The sequence below is a fragment of the Tachypleus tridentatus genome, unplaced genomic scaffold (assembly GCF_004210375.1).
Source record: "Tachypleus tridentatus isolate NWPU-2018 unplaced genomic scaffold, ASM421037v1 Hic_cluster_2, whole genome shotgun sequence".
NCBI lineage: Eukaryota > Metazoa > Arthropoda > Merostomata > Xiphosura > Limulidae > Tachypleus > Tachypleus tridentatus.
In genome coordinates, this window is record NW_027467782.1 from 62,703,129 (window position 1) to 62,729,496 (window position 26,368).

The 26,368-nt window shown below is 33.6% G+C and overlaps 1 protein-coding gene across 1 annotated transcript; it reads right to left on the reverse strand.

Moving 5' to 3' along the window:
• Positions 1-771: 771 nt before the first annotated feature.
• On the reverse strand, positions 772-25,738 carry LOC143242379 (uncharacterized). Its single transcript, XM_076485734.1, has 6 exons — positions 25,275-25,738; positions 20,706-20,796; positions 19,500-19,526; positions 15,567-15,736; positions 10,709-11,001; positions 772-1,116 (listed from the first exon to the last, which is right to left on the reverse strand). Exons 1-6 carry the CDS (start codon positions 25,395-25,397, stop codon positions 1,095-1,097), a joined length of 726 nt encoding a protein of 241 aa, XP_076341849.1. The 5' UTR covers positions 25,398-25,738; the 3' UTR covers positions 772-1,094.
• Between the last annotated feature and the right edge of the window lie 630 nt (positions 25,739-26,368).

Genomic DNA, 26,368 nt, shown 5'->3' on the forward strand with positions numbered 1-26,368 from the left:
CCACGCCCATCAAACCTCCTTATGTAACGTAACAAAACACGCTGGCTTTACAACACCCCCATCAAACCTCCTTATGTAACGTAACGAAACACGCTGGCTTTACAACACCCCATCAAACCTCCTTATGTTACGTAACGAAACACACTGGCTTTACACCACGCCCATCAAACCTCCTTATGTAACGTAACGAAACACGCTGGCTTTACAACACCTCCATCAAACCTCCTTATGTAACGTAACGAAACACACACACACACATATAAAACCTTTATTACTTTATGCTTATTTAAGCTCTGGTCCTAGAGCGTTTATATTTTTGTCTTCAAGTAACATTTTGAATCTACGTATTTTTCTGAGACCATGTGACGGTTTGGTAACCAAGTGATATCACTACGAAACGTGTTTGAATAATCGAGCATTTAAACGTTTGTTCAATGATAAAATAATGATCGTTCCTTCTTCATATATTTACTGTTTGTTTGTTAATAACTATGAAAGATCGGAAGTACCATCTAACTATTAAAAAAATATGTGCGGTTTAGAATGTACTTCAAATAACCAAACAGCAAGAGTATGGATATTATGATGTTTGTGATGGGATGGAACATTCCAACATTCTTAAAACAACTTGTCAATAAACAGGCAAAAAAGAATCATCCAGTACCTAACACTTAGATAGAAATTAAATTTAAAAAATGTTTAAAAACATTCAATCGGTTATGTTCGCCTGTCTAAGATTTGATTTATAAACGTAGATAATAAACAGCTTGGTCATAAGGTCAAAGACTTTATTTCTGGAATACATCATTAAAACAACAACAAAACTTGGTAATGAATGAAAACATTAAAATAATTTATTGAAAATCACATTTTTAAAAAATATTTTCTTGTAGCCTATAATACAAACTATTATACTGAACATAAATATCACTGGTCTTAACTAAAAGTAAAATATGTATATGATTAGGATATATATGACTCAACTGTATATTTAGTAATTACGTAACGAGTTCTTAAAACCAGGTAGTTTTACTCTCGAATCAAGAAGTCTCACTGGGCTGCAAGGCGACGTCTAGTTAATGTTAAACACTTCATCAAAAACTGGAGGCTTCACATCTACGTTAAAGAAAATATAAACAAAAGAAAATATTAAATATATTGTAAGCTTCATTAAAACAGGCTTACACTGTTACAGCAGTTTCAAGTATAAAGGTTCTTAAAACGAATTATTTTAGTTTTACAAATCCTTTAGAAGTTCGAACGAGCTGTAGAAACATATCTTTAGCGTATTCGTAATACTGATAAACGTGGAAATAACAACCGTCCATTCAATGTATTCAATATATATGTATCTCTGTAAACATACACATACATTATTGTTATTACGTAAGCATACACATACATTATTGTTATTCATGTGCTGATTCGCACTACACTAATATATAATAATAAAACGATGTGTCTGTGTTTGTCAGCCACAAGTCAAAGAGGGAAGAACATAGAAAACTAAACAATACTAAGTAAACCCTGAGGGTATGCACCCGGACATTATTACTTATTTTGTAATTTTTTCCAGAAATATTTCCAAATTGCATTTAAAAAACACGAAGCACTCGTATAAAACTGTGGAAAATTTTTCTTCGTAAGTAAAATCAACAAAAATAAAGACTTTATAATATATTACGCAAACTGGGACATTCTTCTAAGAAAACCACGTTATTCTTTCTTATTCTAACGTATTAAAATACATAAAATCATTTAAAATGTAACTATATAATTGTAATAACAATGTCCAGAGGCTCGCGCGTTAAGCTTCTAGTTTATTCTACCTAAAAATATAAAATTACAGGTATAGACATAATCTCTAAATCACAATTGGCAATCACTAACACAAACTTCGAAAGTAAAAAATTATTGCATAGCCATGGATGTAACTATAATAAATAGCTTCAAAATTACAATTGAGGAATCTACTGTCCACCCAGTAGATTACTAGACACAAAACAGTTAAGTATTATAGTAAACTGTAACAACACCTACATTGTGATAGGGGATCTCAATTCTAAACACACAAATTTCAGATGTCGGAGGACAATAGCAAATGAATCTCGCTTACAATAATTCTTAAATAATAGAAACTCAGTACTTTAAAGTGACTTATCGCCAACTTACTGGTGCATAAATTTAGGGGAAATATTAGATGTATGTATCGCCTCTTCTGTTTTAAATTTGAAATGTTTAGAATTTCATGTTGGACAAGATATATTCCTGTCCATAACGACCATATTCCTGTCCATAACGACTATATTCCTGTCCATAACGACCATATTCCTGTTTGGAGTAACTTCCATCTCGTCCCCCACCAAAACCTCAAACACAATTTAACCACAATAAAGTAGACTGCGAACGATACGTAACAAAATTAGATGAATTATTACCAGCTTGAAAGATAACAAGTACCTCGTGTCCACAAGACATAGATAATTATTGTCAAGTAATAACTGGATTATTACCAGCTGGAGAGATAACAAGTACCTCGTGTCTACAAGACATAGATAATTATTGTCAAGTAATAACTGGATTATTACCAGCTTGAAAGATAACAAGTACCTCGTGTCTACAAGACATAGATAATTATTGTCAAGTAATAACTGGATTATTACCAGCTTGAAAGATAACAAGTACCTCGTGTCCACAAGACATAGATAATTATTGTCAAGTAATAACTGGATTATTACCAGCTTTAAAGATAACAAGTACCTCGTGTCTACAAGACATAGATAATTATTGTCAAGTAATAACTGGATTATTACCAGCTTGAAAGATAACAAGTACCTCGTGTCCACAAGACATAGATAATTATTGTCAAGTAATAACTGGATTATTACCAGCTTGAAAGATAACAAGTACCTCGTGTCCACAAGACATAGATAATTATTGTCAAGTAATAACTGGATTATTACCAGCTTGAAAGATAACAAGTACCTCGTGTCCACAAGACATAGATAATTATTGTCAAGTAATAACTGGATTATTACCAGCTTGAAAGATAACAAGTACCTCGTGTCCACAAGACATAGATAATTATTGTCAAGTAATAACTGGATTATTACCAGCTTTAAAGATAACAAGTACCTCGTGTCTACAAGACATAGATAATTATTGTCAAGTAATAACTGGATTATTACCAGCTTGAAAGATAACAAGTACCTCGTGTCCACAAGACATAGATAATTATTGTCAAGTAATAACTGGATTATTACCAGCTTTAAAGATAACAAGTACCTCGTGTCTACAAGACATAGATAATTATTGTCAAGTAATAACTGGATTATTACCAGCTTGAAAGATAACAAGTACCTCGTGTCCACAAGACATAGATAATTATTGTCAAGTAATAACTGGATTATTACCAGCTGGAAAGATAACAAGTACCTCGTGTCTACAAGACATAGATAATTATTGTCAAGTAATAACTGGATTATTACCAGCTTGAAAGATAACAAGTACCTCGTGTCTACAAGACATAGATAATTATTGTCAAGTAATAACTGGATTATTACCAGCTTGAAAGATAACAAGTACCTCGTGTCTACAAGACATAGATAATTATTGTCAAGTAATAACTGGATTATTACCAGCTGGAAAGATAACAAGTACCTCGTGTCTACAAGACATAGATAATTATTGTCAAGTAATAACTGGATTATTACCAGCTTGAAAGATAACAAGTACCTCGTGTCTACAAGACATAGATAATTATTGTCAAGTAATAACTGGATTATTACCAGCTGGAAAGATAACAAGTACCTCGTGTCTACAAGACATAGATAATTATTGTCAAGTAATAACTGGATTATTACCAGCTTGAAAGATAACAAGTACCTCGTGTCTACAAGACATAGATAATTATTGTCAAGTAATAACTGGATTATTACCAGCTTGAAAGATAACAAGTACCTCGTGTCTACAAGACATAGATAATTATTGTCAAGTAATAACTGGATTATTACCAGCTTGAAAGATAACAAGTACCTCGTGTCCACAAGACATAGATAATTATTGTCAAGTAATAACTGGATTATTACCAGCTTGAAAGATAACAAGTACCTCGTGTCTACAAGACATAGATAATTATTGTCAAGTAATAACTGGATTATTACCAGCTTGAAAGATAACAAGTACCTCGTGTCCACAAGACATAGATAATTATTGTCAAGTAATAACTGGATTATTACCAGCTTGAAAGATAACAAGTACCTCGTGTCCACAAGACATAGATAATTATTGTCAAGTAATAACTGGATTATTACCAGCTTGAAAGATAACAAGTACCTCGTGTCTACAAGACATAGATAATTATTGTCAAGTAATAACTGGATTATTACCAGCTTGAAAGATAACAAGTACCTCGTGTCCACAAGACATAGATAATTATTGTCAAGTAATAACTGGATTATTACCAGCTGGAAAGATAACAAGTACCTCGTGTCTACAAGACATAGATAACTATTGTCAAGTAATAACTGGATTATTACCAGCTTGAAAGATAACAAGTACCTCGTGTCTACAAGACATAGATAATTATTGTCAAGTAATAACTGGATTATTACCAGCTTGAAAGATAACAAGTACCTCGTGTCTACAAGACATAGATAATTATTGTCAAGTAATAACTGGATTATTACCAGCTGGAAAGATAACAAGTACCTCGTGTCGTGTACAAGACATAGATAATTATTGTCAAGTAATAACTGGATTATTACCAGCTTGAAAGATAACAAGTACCTCGTGTCTACAAGACATAGATAATTATTGTCAAGTAATAACTGGATTATTACCAGCTTGAAAGATAACAAGTACCTCGTGTCTACAAGACATAGATAATTATTGTCAAGTAATAACTGGATTATTACCAGCTTGAAAGATAACAAGTACCTCGTGTCTACAAGACATAGATAATTATTGTCAAGTAATAACTGGATTATTACCAGCTTGAAAGATAAAAGTACCTCGTGTCTACAAGACATAGATAATTATTGTCAAGTAATAACTGGATTATTACCAGCTTGAAAGATAACAAGTACCTCGTGTCTACAAGACATAGATAATTATTGTCAAGTAATAACTGGATTATTACCAGCTTGAAAGATAACAAGTACCTCGTGTCTACAAGACATAGATAATTATTGTCAAGTAATAACTGGATTATTACCAGCTTGAAAGATAACAAGTACCTCGTGTCCACAAGACATAGATAATTATTGTCAAGTAATAACTGGATTATTACCAGCTTGAAAGATAACAAGTACCTCGTGTCTACAAGACATAGATAATTATTGTCAAGTAATAACTGGATTATTACCAGCTTGAAAGATAACAAGTACCTCGTGTCTACAAGACATAGATAATTATTGTCAAGTAATAACTGGATTATTACCAGCTTGAAAGATAACAAGTACCTCGTGTCTACAAGACATAGATAATTATTGTCAAGTAATAACTGGATTATTACCAGCTTGAAAGATAACAAGTACCTCGTGTCCTACAAGACATAGATAATTATTGTCAAGTAATAACTGGATTATTACCAGCTGGAAAGATAACAAGTACCTCGTGTCTACAAGACATAGATAATTATTGTCAAGTAATAACTGGATTATTACCAGCTTGAAAGATAACAAGTACCTCGTGTCTACAAGACATAGATAATTATTGTCAAGTAATAACTGGATTATTACCAGCTTGAAAGATAACAAGTACCTCGTGTCCACAAGACATAGATAATTATTGTCAAGTAATAACTGGATTATTACCAGCTTGAAAGATAACAAGTACCTCGTGTCCACAAGACATAGATAATTATTGTCAAGTAATAACTGGATTATTACCAGCTTGAAAGATAACAAGTACCTCGTGTCTACAAGACATAGATAAATATTGTCAAGTAATAACTGGATTATTACCAGCTTGAAAGAAAACAAGTACCTCGTGTCCACAAGACATAGATAATTATTGTCAAGTAATAACTGGATTATTACCAGCTTGAAAGATAACAAGTACCTCGTGTCCACAAGACATAGATAATTATTGTCAAGTAATAACTGGATTATTACCAGCTTGAAAGATAACAAGTACCTCGTGTCCACAAGACATAGATAATTATTGTCAAGTAATAACTGGATTATTACCAGCTTGAAAGATAACAAGTACCTCGTGTCCACAAGACATAGATAATTATTGTCAAGTAATAACTGGATTATTACCAGCTTGAAAGATAACAAGTACCTCGTGTCCACAAGACATAGATAATTATTGTCAAGTAATAACTGGATTATTACCAGCTGGAAAGATAACAAGTACCTCGTGTCCACAAGACATAGATAATTATTGTCAAGTAATAACTGGATTATTACCAGCTTGAAAGATAACAAGTACCTCGTGTCCACAAGACATAGATAATTATTGTCAAGTAATAACTGGATTATTACCAGCTTGAAAGATAACAAGTACCTCGTGTCCACAAGACATAGATAATTATTGTCAAGTAATAACTGGATTATTACCAGCTTGAAAGATAACAAGTACCTCGTGTCTACAAGACATAGATAATTATTGTCAAGTAATAACTGGATTATTACCAGCTGGAAAGATAACAAGTACCTCGTGTCTACAAGACATAGATAATTATTGTCAAGTAATAACTGGATTATTACCAGCTTGAAAGATAACAAGTACCTCGTGTCCACAAGACATAGATAATTATTGTCAAGTAATAACTGGATTATTACCAGCTGGAAAGATAACAAGTACCTCGTGTCTACAAGACATAGATAATTATTGTCAAGTAATAACTGGATTATTACCAGCTTGAAAGATAACAAGTACCTCGTGTCTACAAGACATAGATAATTATTGTCAAGTAATAACTGGATTATTACCAGCTGGAAAGATAACAAGTACCTCGTGTCTACAAGACATAGATAATTATTGTCAAGTAATAACTGGATTATTACCAGCTGGAAAGATAACAAGTACCTCGTGTCTACAAGACATAGATAATTATTGTCAAGTAATAACTGGATTATTACCAGCTTGAAAGATAACAAGTACCTCGTGTCCACAAGACATAGATAATTATTGTCAAGTAATAACTGGATTATTACCAGCTTGAAAGATAACAAGTACCTCGTGTCTACAAGACATAGATAATTATTGTCAAGTAATAACTGGATTATTACCAGCTGGAAAGATAACAAGTACCTCGTGTCTACAAGACATAGATAATTGTTGTCAAGTAATAACTGGATTATTACCAGCTGGAAAGATAAGAAGTACCTCGTGTCTACAAGACATAGATAATTATTGTCAAGTAATAACTGGATTATTACCAGCTTGAAAGATAACAAGTACCTCGTGTCTACAAGACATAGATAATTATTGTCAAGTAATAACTGGATTATTACCAGCTTGAAAGATAACAAGTACCTCGTGTCTACAAGACATAGATAATTATTGTCAAGTAATAACTGGATTATTACCAGCTTGAAAGATAACAAGTACCTCGTGTCTACAAGACATAGATAATTATTGTCAAGTAATAACTGGATTATTACCAGCTTGAAAGATAACAAGTACCTCGTGTCTACAAGACATAGATAATTATTGTCAAGTAATAACTGAATTATTACCAGCTTGAAAGATAACAAGTACCTCGTGTCCACAAGACATAGATAATTATTGTCAAGTAATAACTGGATTATTACCAGCTTGAAAGATAACAAGTACCTCGTGTCCACAAGACATAGATAATCATTGTCAAGTAATAACTGAATGTGTCACTAAAGCAGCAGAAATACCTTTCTCAAAACAACAAAATACACATGGAAACCACAACAAACACAACAGATGTGATAAAAGAAAAAGGCAGATTAAAAACACTTTACTTACACACTGGAGATCTAACTTTAAACTAACAGATAAAGGTACTACGAATGATAATTATAAACGAAATAAAATCACTAAAAAAGAAACTGGGATACTTATTGTAATACCTTAAACGAAGAACATAACTCACAAAAATTCTGGAATCATTTAAAAAGATTCACAAAAAAAAACATAATCAAAAACTAGACCATGGTAACAAAACAACGTATAGTAACAAACCAAATAAAAACAAAACTGAGGTACTTAAAGAACGCCTACAGGGTATTTTTCAAACACAAAATGAACCAGATGTGAATAATTATTACGGAAACCAAGTGAACAACAAAACTCAACAAAACAAAGATATCTTTACAACACTCTTATCAGTTTCACAGCCACCAGAAACAACAATAGAACTCGTGTAAGAATACATGACAAGTGAAATAACAATAACACACATCTATATAACTGTAAAACACACTACAAATAAAGCACTAGGTACAAACAACTTACAAATAACATTACTCAAGAATGGAGATCAGTTATTGCTTGAACATCTCAAGGCACTTATTAACGTGTCCCTCAAAACAAGGTATGTCCCTGTCTCTTGGAAGCAGGCGGATGTTCTCATGTTTCTCAAGGAAGGGAAACCAGCAAACAAGTCACAAAGATACTGACCAATCAGCCTGACCAGTTGTGTAGGAAAAATTTTAGAAATAATAAAAAGTGAAAGATTAAATCTTTACTCAGAATAAATTTTTAAATCTCCGGAAGTACAAAACAGTTTCAGAGAATTTCGGCAAACAATAGATAGTTTAGTTAGACTGATGGTTAATTTTGACAAATTAACTCTCTTTTGACAAAAGAGAGTGTACGGTGATTTGTTTGCATGATTAAGATAAGGCTTTCGATAAAATCTGTCACTTAGGTATAAGGTTAGAGATGTCAGAAATGGAACTACCGCGAGGAGGTATTCGCTATTTAGCAAACTTTCTAAAAAATACAAAATGTTGAGGACACCTACTAGGAGTGTTTTACTCCTGCGGCAGGGGTACTTCAAGAAGGGGTAGTTAGCCCTATACTCTTAGTCATGTATGTAAGCGACAAGTCATTACACAATCAAAATTACTGTTTCACTTCACGATGCAGCTATTTGGTTTGTTTGTTTATTTTTTGAATTTCGCGCAAAGTTACTCGAGGGCTATCTGCGCTAGCCGTCCCTAGCTTAGCAGTGTAAGACTAGAGGGAAGGCAGCTAGTCATCACCACCCACCGCCACCTCTTGGGTGGTGATTCTTTTTACCAACGAATAGTGGGATTGACCGTAACATTATGACGCCCCCCACGGCTAAAAGGGTGAGCATGTTTGGTGCGACTGGGATTCGAACCCGCGACCCTCGGATTACGAGTCGAACGCCTTAGCAGCTATTTGGAAGAATTCTGAATCACCAACAACAGCGGTCAAGACTTTACAGCCTTCTGTTCTAAGAAACTAATAAAATTCATATACCAAAAACGTTATTCCTAGTTCTAGCAAAACTAATTAAAATGAACCCCAAACCCTGTATTAACAGAACACTTCTCCAAACTGTTATATTACCAAATTTTCATTGTTTTACCGATGACACAAAATTAACATGACAAAAATATATAAATGAAATCTCAAGCAACATCTGGCAAAGAATAAGTCGAACTAGAAGTTTCTCAGGAAATAATACAGAAACAACCTCAACTAACGTATTAACAATATACAACTAATCATAGAATACATTTGTCGAACCTGGATCTAGAAACTTAAAATAAAACCACAAAAATAACAAAATGCAATAATCGCGAGCTTCTACAAAGTTTCCCGCTCACAAATTCTATATTCCCACATACACAAACATACAACGACTCCATGACAGACTTCTGAGCAGATCATATACGTACTGTAAGTAAAACTTAACATAAAAAAAACGAAATGTTATGTGCATTAGATCTGATAATAAACTAAGTTGTTTGTCATAATATCTAGACACTCTAATAATAAACTAAGTTGTTTGTCATAAACTCTAGACCCTCTGATAATAAACTAAGTTGTTTGTCATAATCGCCAGACACTCTGATAATAAACTAAGTTGTTTGTCATAAACTCTAAACACCCTGATAATAAACTAAGTTGTTTGTCATAATATCTAAACACCCTGATAATAAACTAAGTTGTTTGTCATAAACTCTATACCCTCTGATAATAAACTAAATTGTTTGTCATAAACTCTAAACACCCTGATAATAAACTAAGTTGTTTGTCATAATATCTAAACACCCTGATAATAAACTAAGTTGTTTGTCATAAACTCTAGACCCTCTGATAATAAACTAAGTTGTCTGATAATAATTGTTGTGGAAAGTTAAAGTATTCAGTTAAAAGTGGTTAAGGATCGTTAATAAAATCATTAAAAGGAAGAAATTAACAAACATTCTTAGTCTGAACTTTGTGAACATTCACATTGTAATTTGTCATTGCATTTTTGGTGAGTGAACGTCTCTATGACTGGAGTTCTTTTTGAGACTCAGAACAGAGTAAGTTAAAGATGTTGACTAGGTTAGTTCTTTTCCCGTAATGTTCATTCCACATCCGTTTCACCACCAGAACTTCACGTGTCAACATCATTTGTCCCTGTTTCTCTGATAAATTGTTCCAGAAATTCTTTGTTATTTTTAATGTAACCTTCTAAACTTCGCTTTTCATACTTTAATTTCTACTCTAAATATTCGCTGTCTTCATGCAAGTGTCCTACCTGCAAGTCCGTGTGTTAAAATAGAGTCCAGTTGAACACTCAGAGTAGTTCCTACATTTGCACTCGCAGACGTCAGAGTCCCAGATTTGGTCCTTATGACAACTGCCAGACATGTGATGATTTTTACACACGCAACGACATTCATCTTCATTATAATTCTGTTGGTTGTTACAGTCTGTAGCTTTCACTCTACATTTAAACGAACATTTCTCGTGCTCTTCCATCTTAATTGTTTCCTGCTTCATGAAACTAAACTTTCCACTCGCTGCTTCAGAATATTTAGCCTTGACTACCTGTTGATGGAGTAAATCAGGGTGTGAAAGGTCATAGAAATAACGATCGTTCTAATTAGTTAAACATGAAAAGGTCAGAGGAAACGAATATTTAAAATCATTTGATTACATGAAAAACTGTTTCTCAAACAACACTCGTCGTTGCACATTAACAGTTGGTCCCTAAATCTATTGGTGGCTTTAACAGTTGATCCCTAAATCTATTGGTGGTTTTAACAGTTGGTCCCTAAATCTATTGGTGGTTTTAACAGTTGATCCCTAAATCTATTGGTAGTTTTAACAGTTGATCCCTAAATCTATTGGTGGTTTTAACAGTTGATCCCTAAATCTATTGGTGGTTTTAACAGTTGGTCCCTAAATCTATTGGTGGTTTTAACAGTTGATCCCTAAATCTATTGGTGGTTTTAACAGTTGGTCCCTAAATCTATTGGTGGTTTTAACAGTTGATCCCTAAATCTATTGGTGGTTTTAACAGTTGATCCCTAAATCTATTGGTGGTTTTAACAGTTGATCCCTAAATCTATTGGTGGTTTTAACAGTTGATCCCTAAATCTATTGGTGGTTTTAACAGTTGGTCCCTAAATCTATTGGTGGTTTTAACAGTTGATCCCTAAATCTATTGGTGGTTTTAACAGTTGATCCCTAAATCTATTGGTGGTTTTAACAGTTGATCCCTAAATCTATTGGTAGTTTTAACAGTTGATCCCTAAATCTATTGGTGGTTTTAACAGTTGATCCCTAAATCTATTGGTGGTTTTAACAGTTGGTCCCTAAATCTATTGGTGGTTTTAACAGTTGGTCCCTAAATCTATTGGTGGTTTTAACAGTTGATCCCTAAATCTATTGGTGGTTTTAACAGTTGATCCCTAAATCTATTGGTGGTTTTAACAGTTGATCCCTAAATCTATTGGTGGTTTTAACAGTTGATCCCTAAATCTATTGGTGGTTTTAACAGTTGATCCCTAAATCTATTGGTGGTTTTAACAGTTGATCCCTAAATCTATTGGTGGTTTTAACAGTTGGTCCCTAAATCTATTTGTGGTTTTAACAGTTGATCCCTAAATCTATTGGTGGTTTTAACAGTTGATCCCTAAATCTATTGGTGGTTTTAACAGTTGATCCCTAAATCTATTGGTGGTTTTAACAGTTGATCCCTAAATCTATTGGTGGTTTTAACAGTTGATCCCTAAATCTATTGGTGGTTTTAACAGTTGGTCCCTAAATCTATTGGTGGTTTAACAGTTGGTCCCTAAATCTATTGGTGGTTTTAACAGTTGATCCCTAAATCTATTGGTGGTTTTAACAGTTGATCCCTAAATCTATTGGTGGTTTTAACAGTTGGTCCCTAAATCTATTGGTGGTTTTAACAGTTGATCCCTAAATCTATTGGTGGTTTTAACAGTTGATCCCTAAATCTATTGGTGGTTTTAACAGTTGATCCCTAAATCTATTGGTGGTTTTAACAGTTGATCCCTAAATCTATTGGTGGTTTTAACAGTTGGTCCCTAAATCTATTGGTGGTTTTAACAGTTGATCCCTAAATCTATTGGTGGTTTTAACAGTTGATCCCTAAATCTATTGGTGATTTTAACAGTTGATCCCTATATCTATTGGTGGTTTTAACAGTTGATCCCTAAATCTATTGGTGGTTTTAACAGTTGATACCTAAATCTATTGGTGGTTTTAACAGTTGATCCCTAAATGTATTGGTGGTTTTAACAGTTGATCCCTAAATCTATTTGTGGTTTTAACAGTTGATCCCTAAATGTATTGGTGGTTTTAACAGTTGATCCCTAAATCTATTGGTGGTTTTAGCAATTGATCCCTAAATCTATTGGTGGTTTTAGCAATTGATCCCTAAATCTATTGGTGGTTTTAACAGTTGATCCCTAAATCTATTGGTGGTTTTAGCAATTGATCCCTAAATCTATTGGTGGTTTTAGCAATTGATCCCTAAATCTATTGGTGGTTTTAACAGTTGATCCCTAAATCTATTGGTGGTTTTATTGACACTCTCTGGGCGATGTAAACAAGAAATGAATTTTGTAACTTGATGCAACCTTTGTATAAAATGTGAGAGACACGTTTATTTCAACATCTGTAAAAACCACAAAGTCTTATAAGATATTTGACAAATCAACAAATATTCCATCTACTGGGTGACACAACTGGAAATGTTTCAGCAAGTAAACAACAGAACTGTGAAACACAACTGAAACAATATAAACACTAATCATTCAGAGCAGTTATAGAAAACGTAAACCGTGTAAAGGTCATTCATTCACTCCAGATCTATTTACTCTTACGTAAATCTTGTAAACGTCATTCAAATTTATGAGTCAGCGGAGGTAAAACAAACATTTAGAAAAAAGATAAACGACATTAAATGTTTTTTATTAATAAACAAATAATAAATCTTCCTTCTTCCAACAGCATAGTTGTTATACAAAATAACTGACACGATCCAAACAGCATAAGAACTTTAATTGGTATATATAATCACTAACCCTATCCCAACAACACATAAACTTTAACTGTTATATATATTCACTGACCCTATCCCAAAAACACATAAACTTTAATTGTTATATATAATAACTGACCCTATCCCAACAACACATAAACTTTATTTGTTATATATAATCTCTAACTTTATCCCAACAACACATAAACTTTAATTGTTATATATAATCACTGACCCTATCCCAAAAACACATAATCTTTAATTGTTATATATAATCACTGACCCTATCCCAAAAACACATAAACTTTAATTGTTATATATAATCACTAACCCTATCCCAAAAACACATAAACTTTAATTGTTATATATAATCTCTAACCCTATCCCAACAACACATAACCTTTAATTGTTATATATAGTCACTGACTCTATCCCAACAACACATAAACTTTGTTATATATGGTCACTGACTCTATCCCAACAACACATAAACTTTGTTATATATAATCACTGACCCTATCCCAACAACACAGAAACTTTAATTGTTACATATAATCACTGACCCTATTTTAACAACATATAAACTTTAATTGTTATATATAATCACTGGCCCTATCCCAACAACGCATAAACTTTAATTGTTACATATAATCACTGACCCTATTTTAACAACATATAAACTTTAATTGTTATATATAATCACTGACCCTATCCCAAAAACACATAAACTTTAATTGTTATATATAATCATTAACCCTATCCCAAAAACACATAAACTTTAATTGTTATATATAATCACTAACCCTATCCCAACAACACATAAACTTTAATTGTTATATATAATCACTGACCCTATTTTAACAACACATAAACTTTAATTGTTATATATAGTCACTGACCCTATCCCAAAAACACATAAACTTTAATTGTTATATATAATCACTGACCCTATCCCAACAACATGTAAACTTTAATTGTTATATATAATCACTGATTCTATCCCAACAACACATAAACTTTAATTGTTATATATAATCCTAACCCTATCCCAAAAACACATAAACTTTAATTGTTATATATAATCACTGACCCTTCCCCAACAACATGTAAACTTCAATTGTTATATATAATCACTGATCCTATTCCAAAAACACATAAACTTTAATTGTTATATATAATCACTAACCCTATCCCAACAACACATAAACTTTAATTGTTATATATGATCACTGACCCTATTTTAACAACACATAAACTTTAATTGTTATATATAGTCACTGACCCTATCCCAAAAACACATAAACTTTAATTGTTATATATAATCACTGACCCTATCCCAAAAACACATAAACTTTAATTGTTATATATAATCACTGACCCTATCCCAAAAACACAAACTTTAATTGTTATATATAATCACTGACCATTCCCCAACAACATGTAAACTTTAATTGTTATATATAATCTCTAACCCTATCCCAAAAACACATAAACTTTAATTGTTATATATAATCACTGACCCTTCCCCAACAACATGTAAACTTCAATTGTTATATATAATCACTGATCCTATTTCAAAAACACATAAACTTTAATTGTTATATATAATCACTAACCCTATCCCAAAAACACAAACTTTAATTGTTATATATAATCACTGACCCTTCCCCAACAACATGTAAACTTCAATTGTTATATATAATCACTGACTCTATCCCAACAACACATAAACTTTGTTATATATAATCACTGACCCTATTTTAACAACATATAAACTTTAATTGTTATATATAATCACTGACCCTATCCCAACAACGCATAAACTTTAATTGTTACATATAATCACTGACCCTATTTTAACAACATATAAACTTTAATTGTTATATATAATCACTGACCCTATCCCAACAACGCATAAACTTTTATTGTTGTATATAATCACTGAGCCTATCCCAAAAACACATAAACTTTAATTGTTATGTTTTTTCACTGTCTTATATCAATAGCATATGATCTCTAAATGTTATGTATAATCACTGAACCTATCACAAGAGCATATGAACGTTAATCGTTGCTATATCAGAGCAGAGAAGATACAAACCTTTAATGATACTGTTTTAGTCTTCGTAGGAACGCAAGTGAGTAAGGAGCTGGTAGCACAACCACTACATCTTTTAAGTCTCGTGCATGGAGGCCATGACACAAGCAACGGGTCAGAAGACTTAGGAAGCTCCACTATGTCAAGGTATGGTTCGCAAGTTGCCGGAGTAGCTAAATAATATAAATAAGTATGTTTATGACTTTATTAATCGTAAATAAAACGTTAAGACCATTATATATGTAGTACACAACTAAGCATAACAATTAAGTAATGTTACTACTATATTATGAAATACAGAACTACACACGACTATCCATTAACGTTACTACTCTACATATACAATACACAACTAGACGAAACTATTTAGTTTTTTTACTAGAGGATATATAGACTACAGAAATAAGTAGAAGCAGCTATCCACCTATTTACTGCTATATACCTAATACATATTAAGACACAAAAACGATCCATTAATGTTACCACTATACACATAAAATACACAACTAGACACGCCTATCCATTAATGTTATTACTATATACATAAAATACTCAACTGGACACGATTATCCATTAATGTTATTACTGTTTATATAAAATACACAACCAGACACTACTATCCATTGATGTTACTACAGAAGCAGCTATCAAATTATTTGCCATTATATATTTAATACAGATTTAAACACAAAAACTATACATTAATGTTACTACTATATACATAAAACACACAACCCGATTATCCATTAATGTTTTCACTGTATACACTGCTGGTCAAAATTTTAAAGCCAATGAACACAAAGAAAAAAATGTGCATTTTTCGTTGTTAGACTCAACTACTTATTTGAGTAGAGCTTCGAAAGATGAAAATAAGAAAAGGGAAAATAAAAATAATTTTTTTAGCATTTAATAGTGAAAATGTGAACACTATGAAATTAGCCTAAATACTAGCTGGTCAAATGTTTATGACCATACCAAAAAGAAGTCCTAAACAGAGTAAGAAATGCCCAACAAGAGGTCTCAGTAGTGAGTTGCCCAGCCGTCATTGTAAATAACTGCAAACATTCGCTTTATCATGGTCGATATAAGCGTTTGCAGAAGGCTGGCTGGAATGTTATTCCAAGTGGTGAAGATGGCTTCACAAAGATCATGCACTGTTTGGAATTGACGTCCATTTCTATAGACTTCCCTTGCCATCCACCCCAAAACATTTTCAATGGAGTTCTGTTCGGGCGAACACGCTGGGTGGCCCAAAAGAATCACGTTATTCGCTATGAAAAAGTCCTTTGTCCTGCGAGCATTGTGGAGTGCAACATTGTCCTGTTAAAAGATCCAGTCATTTCTACACAAGCGAGGGCCTTCAGTCAATGAAGACGCTCTCTTCAACATGCCAATGTAGCCAGCTGCTGTTTGACACCCCTGTATAACCTGAAGCTCCATTGTTCCATGGAAGGAGAAAGCACTCCAGATCATGATGGAACCTCCTCCACTGTGTCGTGTAAAAAATGTTTCCGGTGGGACATCCTTATCATGCCAGTAACGTTGGAAGCCATCTGGACCATCCCAATTAAATTTATCTCATCAGAAAACAAAACCTTCTTCCACTTTTCTACGTCCCATGTTTGGTGCTTCTCAGCAAAGTTTAACCGAGCTGTTTCGTGGTGTAGAAGGAGGCGTGGTCTTTGAAGACGTTTATGGTTTTTGAAGTCTTTCTCTCGTAGATGTCGTTACATTGTTCTTGAGCTGCATTTTGCGTCCGTAAGGGCCTTAACCTGGTTCGACGATCGGCTGGTGTCTTACCGGACAACCCGTCGAATTCTTCTGCTCAACGCCGGCGAAATTTTCTTGGGCCGACCACTTGAAATTCTCCTTCCGTATTCCTCAGAGTCTTTTAAGAAATTTGTAACAGTAGTTTTACTACACCCAATCTCACCAGTGATGTCACGTTGAGAGAGACCTTGCTTTTACAGCTCGACAATTCTGCCACGTTCAAACTCTGTCAACTTTTTAGCCTTTGCCATGTTTTTACCCAATGTAACACAGGAGATGTCAGTGGAAGATGTTGACAAGGCTAATGCTTGAACACAAATGACTCAATTTTGTTACGTGTTTAGCGATTAATGCTTCGTTTCAGTATAGTCTTAATCTTTTGACCAGCTAGTTTTTAGGATAATTTCATAGTGTTCACATTTTCCCTATTAAATGTTAAAAACGTTTTTTATTTTTATTTTCCCTTTTCTTATTTTCATCTTTCGAAGCTCTACTTAAATAAGTGGTTGAGTCTAGCAGCGCAAAATGCATATTTTTTTCTTTATGCTCATTGGCCTTAAGGTTTCGGCCAGCAGTGTATAGTAAATTCACAACAAGGCAGGACTATCCATTAATGTTACTACCGTATATCTCTAGTACACAACTATATACAACTATCCATTAATACTATTACTGTATATCTAATACACAACTACATACACAATACTATCTATTTATTTTACCATCATATCCAATACACATATAGACAGTAGTATCCATTCATATTAATATTATATCGAATATACCTCTATGCACAACTACTCATTAATTTTACCACTGCTGAAGTTACATTACTCTGTTACTATATCACTATAGAAAAGTTACAAAGTACTATTATATCACTGTTATAATGTTATATTATATAACTATATCTCTGGTCTAATATTATACTATGCTACTATGTAACTATTGTGTTATTATTGTCTGTTCTTATGTATGTATGTATGGGCTGGATTTTGTACGTTAGGTGTCTGTGACTTGCAGGCTATAAATATCAACAATAAACAAACAGCATGCAGTCCACTTGTTTTAAAGTAATATAATAAAACAAATCGAACGTATGTATGAATGCCCGTTACACTATTGGTTATCTCAGTTGTATCCAAACTTTAAGTAATTGTCTTCATCTTCGTCAAGGGCCCCACAAATTGGTTCGGTTGTTTTAGAACACATTGAAAAAGACAACCTATTTTCCCTCTTCTCTGTTATAAAGATACAATCAGTAACTACTTCATTTTAGAAATCGTCACTGTATGCTCTGTGAGGTTAAACTCACCATAACGCAGTCTAACTTTTCTAACTTAAGTTGATCTACACATTATAAACGTAGTTATATCCTGATCGGGGCTTAGAACTTTATATAAACTAATTTTACGCGAAATAATGATCAGTTAAAGAAACTGCAACAAATAGAAGGTTCTGTTAACATGGCGCAATAATACAAACGCCAATTTACAATAATTGAGCTAAACAGTGTATCATTCTTACACAGTTACGTAAACAAACATGCGATAAACTATCGAATTGTAAAATAGGTTTAAATCTTGTACTATAATAAAATTTTCTAAATCATAGCACTTACATTATACGTGAATATTCATGTATGTGTACCAATTATATTATATTACTGTATCGCTATGAAACCAATAAGTTGTATTAATATATCACTTGAATTACTACACCGTATTATTATATCACTATTATAATATTAAGCTATACTTCTGATCACTTTGGAAATATCACCATATTCTACTATACTCCTACACTGTACTCCTATATATCTTTACGTTAATAACTCATCAAGTCACCATATGATAGCGTGAAAGGTGATGTAAATACAGAGGGAATAGAGAGCTAGACCACAATAATTTAATATTACTTTGTTTGTTTTAAATATGTTCAAATTCTCAAATTAAATATAAAAACCAATGATCCAGAATCTCATTCGACAAAAAAACTGTACACACACATTTTCGTGTCTATTTCTCCTTTTATGATGTCCGTTTAATCCCATGTTTTAGATTTGTTAGTCTATATGTCCGAAAGTTGCGTATTGCGTCAATAATGACACCATTGTAATATAGCGATAGAGTACACGAGAGAAAAGTAATTTAATGGATAACTTACCCGGCACGCTTACGTCCTTACGTCTTTCTGGAAAATTGAAAAAAAAAAAAATGTAAATACATTCTGTTTTAACATCAGAGACACTTTCTTTAAACAACACTAAACACCAAATTTTGTTGTGAAAAACATTAGAACGTATTATTTGCAGTTCTATTATGATTTAAATGACACTAGAGGTGTGTAGAATATAGGAAATTATGATTTAAATGACACTAGAGGTGTGTAGAATATAGGGAATTATGAGTTAAATGACACTAGAGGTGTGTAGAATATAGGGAATTATGATTTAAATGAAAATTTAGGGAAAGTACTAAAATATTTCAACGTATTTAGGATAAAAAATAACAGTTTATCGGAGCCAGAGTCCGATAACTTAGTGTTTAGAAGACATTACGTCAATACTACAACTCTTTTTCCAGTCGCACCAAATATACTCGCCCTTTCAACCGTGAGGGCGTTATAATATGCTGGTCAATCCCACTATTCCTTGGTAAAAGAGTAGCCCAACAGTTGGCGGTAGGTGGTGATCACTAGCTGCTTTCTCTCTAGTCTCATACTGCTAAATTAGGGACGGCTAGCGCAGATAACCCTTGTGTAACTTTGCTCGAAATTAAAAAAAAACAAAACGTACAACTCTTTAGTTGGGCTAGTTGATGAGACACAAAAAGTACTTTAAACATGGTAAGTTACATTCCATAAATTGGAGGATCATTATAAGCCAATATATCTTTGATTCTGAATTCCGAGAAGAATAAATTAGATGGAATCATCTGCAATTGTTGTTATTTTTGTAACAAATGTCAGACCGTTTTGCTTGTCATGTTCCGCTATCTTTCGACGTTCAAATTATCCATTTTACAAAAAATATCGTTTGCCAACAAAGTGTTTACATAAATAATTTAAATTCATCACATCTTTGGAGTTTCTTTGGAAACGACTTGGTGAAGAAACTCAGAGAGTGAACATCAAACTCTCGTTGATGTGAGATGATGAAAAATATGGAAATAAACAACAGGAAAAAGTGAATTATACACTGCGTCTTTCCTGACATATTATTATATTTTACGATAAAACCAAGACTATAAAAATTATTCTGAAATATAAGCTTTACTCCAGTGTTGTAGATAAACCATCGACATTGTTAATGGTTAATAATTCCGTGTTTTCTAGGATTAGCTTTAGACCAAGAGAGAAAATTGCACCTACCAAAGATGTAAGGAACGTCTATCAAAAATTCATTCACGAACTGAGTAAAGTTCTTCGCAGTGCTCATCTTGATGAGTAACGATTCTGGAATCTGAAACACGAGAGTGCTGTGATCAATGTGTCACTTCACAATGAGATTCAAGTGCTGTAATCAATGTGTCGCTTCACAGTGAGATTCAAGTGCGGTAATCAATATGTCGCTTCACAGTGAGATTCAAGTGCTGTAATCAATGTGTCACTTCACAGTGAGATTCAAGTGCTGTAATCAATGTGTCACTTCACAGTGAGATTCCAGTGCTGGAAGCAATGTGTCACTTCACAGTGAGATTCAAGTGCTGTAATCAATGTGTCACTTCACAGTGAGATTCAAGTGTTGTGATCAATGTGTCACTTCACAGTGAGATTGAAGTGCTGTGATCAATGTGTCACTTCACAGTGAGATTCAAGTGCTGTGATCAATGTGTCACTTCACAGTGAGATTCAAGTGTTGTGATCAATGTGTCACTTCACAGTGAGATTCAAGTGCTGTGATCAATGTGTCACTTCACAGTGAGATTCAAGTGCTGTGATCAATGTGTCACTTCACAGTGAGATTCAAGTGCTCTAATCAATGTGTCACTTCACAGTGAGATTCAAGTGCTCTAATCAATGTGTCACTTCACAGTGAGATTCAAGTGCTGTGATCAATGTGTCACTTCACAGTGAGATTCAAGTGCTGTAATCAATGTGTCACTTCACAGTGAGATTCAAGTGCTGTAATTAATGTGTCACTTCACAGTGAGATTCAAGTGCTGTGATCAATGTGTCACGTCACACAGTGTCCTGGATTAAATAGTGCTAATCAACAAAATAAGGTTTAACTTAGCTGAAGAGAATATTGCAGGTATTTTAATTAACAAAATAAAGCTAGGTTTGGTTAATGTACAGTTTGCAGCTGTTTTAATTAACAGGATAAATCTAGGCTTAGCCAAGGTAAAATTTGCGGCTATTTTAACTAAAAGAATGTGGTTAGGCTTGATTAATGTGCAATTTGTAGTTATTTTAATCAACAGAATATGACTGGGTTTAGATAATGTACAACTTACAGCTGTTTTACTCAATAGAATAAGACTAGTCTTAGCTAACATGTGACTTACAGATATTTTAATCATGCTGTTGGCCACACACGATTCCCAGACACTTTCGTTATAATTAGCTTTTGCGTATGGCCGCGACGTCTGTCTATACATTACGTCTTGAAAAAGTTTTATAACTAAAAGTAATTTAAATGAATTTGATTCATTTCCGCCCTCTGTCTGTGTCTCACTGATCGCTCTCTTTCGTTAGCAGTTCTAAATCATGCTTTCATTATTTGTTATTTAACATAAAGCCACACAATGAGCTATCTGTGCTTTGGAACCAGATATTTTATTGTCACAAAATTCCATATGTACTGCTGATTCACCACAAGTCTACACCATGGATTATGTTTGTTTGTTTGGAATCGGGTGTCAAAACCTGGTTTCTAGCGGTTTAACTCCGCAGACATACAGCTTTGCCACTGGTGGGGGGGGGGAGAGGTACCCCATGGATACTACACGAAGATTTCTTCTGAATGTAAATCGTTAATTATTTGCAAGATTAAATTTAACGTTTTGTTAACAGTGTATTTATCAAAGTTCAATATTCAGTTGAAGTTAATGGATCCGTCCTACAACTGTTCATTAATTTAACTACATAACATCTGTTTTATTAGTCAAGGAGGTCTAATGGTTAGTATAATTATTCAACTTTTCTGAGGATTGCTGTGAAAATATGTTTCCCACGTTGGGAGTTTTGTTCATGTCCAACTATTCTTTTAGTTGAATACGAGTTGCCTGTGTATACTCTTAATCAGTCATCCCTCTCTCGTGTGTCAATTCCTAACTTGTGACAGATAAATGTAATTAACTATTTGCGCAAAACTTTTAATAAAAAAGAAACAAACAACAAACGTATTTTATTTGCTGACAGTGTAAATATAAGTTACTTCACATAAACACAGTTGTTTAGCAGGTTTCATAACACACCCAACAAATAACACAAACCACCATGAAGAGTGACGTCAGTACCACTAATTCTTACTGATGGAGATACCTGTGTATTGTGTGTTAAAAATGAATAACCTTACCCGATTTTTGTTTGGACATTAAGTGTTGTAACAAGGAAAAAACACAGCAGCCGTTAGTGAAGATAATACAAAGTTGTAAAGGAAGATAAAAACTGGAACTAAAAAAAGTGACGAGAGGTTAAATGATTTATGTCTTACGATAGTACGTTTTGCTAGGGGAGCTAATTTCTCTTTTATTAATGGTAAGTTACTTACTTTGTGTAAGCACGTTGCAGGTTTAAAAGTAGGAAGCTTCATAATTAACTTCAGTAATCTCTTCTGTTGCATTTGACAATCTCTATAGGATTTATCAAGCATGTTGTATGTAATTTGACAGCTGTAAATTCTTAAGGCTTGTTCCATTCGTATTATTCGTGTTTACCTGTAGTGAGTTATATATTGTTAACAAGTAACACTACCCGTCCCCAGTGAAGGGAAAGGCTTAAGTTAATCTATCAATTTAAATTATTTCACGTACTTTAAAGTGGTTAATTACGTCACAGTCTTGGTTTCACTCATAGTTAGGGCTACTTGTATTGTCCACTGTGAAAAGTAATTTCAATCATGTCAGGAACCACTAGACAATAACATACGACACATTTTTATCAAGTTACGTCACACTTTGAAATGTGAATGATAATGTGATTATTTCCTAACAATTTATGTGGCTTATGAAACTAAATTTGACATCAACATTGTTCATGCCTGTTCTTCTCTTATGCCAAAAGTGAATGTTGAGCTTTGTCGAAGTGCACGGCTTTTCAAACTGGAGATAGACACCACGGTTCACAATAAATATAAGATTCGTTTGTTGATAGATGAGTGGGTGTTACTGATATGTCCTACTCATATGAGTATTCTATTAAATGTGACATCAAGAAACTTGACAAAGGCTCAGAGATACATTTCTGAGGAAAACAAAACAGTATTAGTTATATTATCAAAGTCACGTGACAGACGCAAATGCTGTACTGCGCAGGTTAAGTTCGAGTTAAACCGGAAATTGGTCGGTTTTTATTTCCGGTTCCCATTTTTCTGTTACAAGTCTCACATTAAAAACAAGACACATCTGTTACTTGTAGTTCACCATTAAGTTTGTTATTTATATACTGCTAGAAACGTTTTGTTCTCGTACGAAAACAGTATGTATGTATTTCTGGTTCATTTTTACATACCATTTGTTCAACACGGAGGTACAAATAAGTTCCGAATAGAGGGTGTGAATTAGAGGGCGAGAAACTTGCACATTTGAATATTAAACTTACTAAGGAATTTACAATACAGTTGTTAGGATTGCGTGCTTTTTGTTACTATACAGATACACGATATTACCTCCCAATAACAGCTGACGTCATGACATACAGGGACCTTGTTGTGCCGAAAAGGAACAGGTTTCTTTTGTTATTTTCCATTTCTCCAATTTTTCTTCCGTTTGGCAGCGTATTCTCGAGGTGTATCGTTTGTAGATCACACTTCCTGTGTTTCATCATTCTTCGTAACTTATACCAGAGAAAACGAACACTTGTTGTTAAATGAAAGTGTTTCGAGGCGCATAATCCAAATAGAATGAAATATTATCCTACAGATCGTGTTGAAACTGTAAGGGCCCCGTTTGAGAAACTGGTTGGTTTATGAGCAAAAATCCTAAAGACTATAAGTGTAAGTTTGAAGATTAATTGTTGTTCAGTATCTGATAGAGAAGATATAGATTGCATACGAGTGGTATCATATCTGTTACAGGAGATATTGATTACATATGAGTGGTATCGTATGTGATACAGGAAATATAGATTATATACGAGTGGTATCATATCTGTTACAGGAGATATAGCTTACAAACGAGTGGTATCGTATCTGTTGCAGGAGATATAGATTATATATGAGTGGTATCGTATGTGATACAGGAGATATAGATTACATACGAGTGGTATAGTATCTGGTACAGGAGATATAGATTGATATACATTACATACGAGTGGTATGGTATTTTAGAAAACGCAGTTTCAGAAGGTTGGTACTGTGTCTGTTACAGGAAAAAATTACATAGACTAGTATGTACGTAGTATGGAACCAATATCTATATGAACGGTATTATTCTTAACATATTCCCAGATACCGCCTCAACTATCGTGACTTTGAGATACCAGGTCTGGACTACACTGACATATAGATATTAAGTTTGAACTACTTTGATACCTAGATAACTGGACTGAGCTATCCTTATATTTATTAATATCTGCGTAATGTGTCAAAGCATCATTAAAATTCACTCCCTCTTTAGAAATAAACTGTCGCCAGGAAGGTGGTGGGAAAGTCACTGTCTGTTACAGTTTTCACACTTTCCAAGGAAGGTGGTGGGAGAGTCACTGTCCATTACAGTTTTCACACTTTCCAACATACAACCATAAATAGATATAAAACTATACCATGAAGCTGCTTACCTTTAAACCGTTAAATGTTGATGGATTTCCGGATATGTCAACTGAATCTGGAAACAAAATGGCGTCGTCGTCGCATGCGCAAGCGTTGATGAAGGTGGTGATAAACAAAGTTATGAGATACATGGATGTTCTGCAGCAGACTAGGTGTGTATGGGTCTCCGTTTATCAGAAATCGCGATTTTGCTGTATAAACGCGTCCTTTTTAATACTTAAACAGATAGCGTCAGGGGCTGGAGGTTGTATCTATTCAGCTTCTAATCCTCGAATGGGTGTCTTGTCTTTCCCGAAAACGACTAACCGAAGGCTGTCTCATTTATATACATATATAATATGCACCTGTTCTACTGGTCCACGTGCTCCTTGAATCGTTCTAGAAGTGAATTACGTCACTTTTAGCACGAAAATTGTGCCTTTAAAAGTGTCGCGCTTGCCATATAACTTGTAGAATGAAAAATATAGTTCTTCGAACGTTTCAAAGATGAAAAGCATGGTGTAAACCGCGTGGGAAGAGGAAATACATGATTAATTATTTTGCAACTTTTTCCCATCTGGATGTATTTACACGTAATTAATAATACTATTGGCTTACTATGTTGTAGAGTCTGTCGTATGTTCTCCTAACTTCAGTCAATAAAACTGAGATTGGTATGATATGTCGCCTAACTTGTTGTTCATGTTCCCAATTTGACCCTACAAGATCGGTGTTAGTTTTCTAACACATCTGATAGGTCGACCTGTTTTGGTATAATATGTTATACAACCTGTGATTTTCTAATTAAAATGTAATTAAAAGGTAATTCACGTAATTCTATTATTCTATTGTCGCTTGAGAACCTTCCTTCATACTTCAAGGTCTTTATTATAAATTATTTTCGCTCTTCAATTCTTTCTCTTTTACGATACCAAAAATAGTTTTGCTCAAGTACCTACTTTCATGAGAGGTAGGACAGGTTGGACATGACGTGATTCTATTTAGATAAGTTTGAATATATTTTTAGTACCCGTTACTTATTGTTGACCATTGTTCCTAGGTGTTACGAGTAGCTATTTTAATTTTTAATGAATCTAAACTAAGAATGTGAGAATGCAAACGT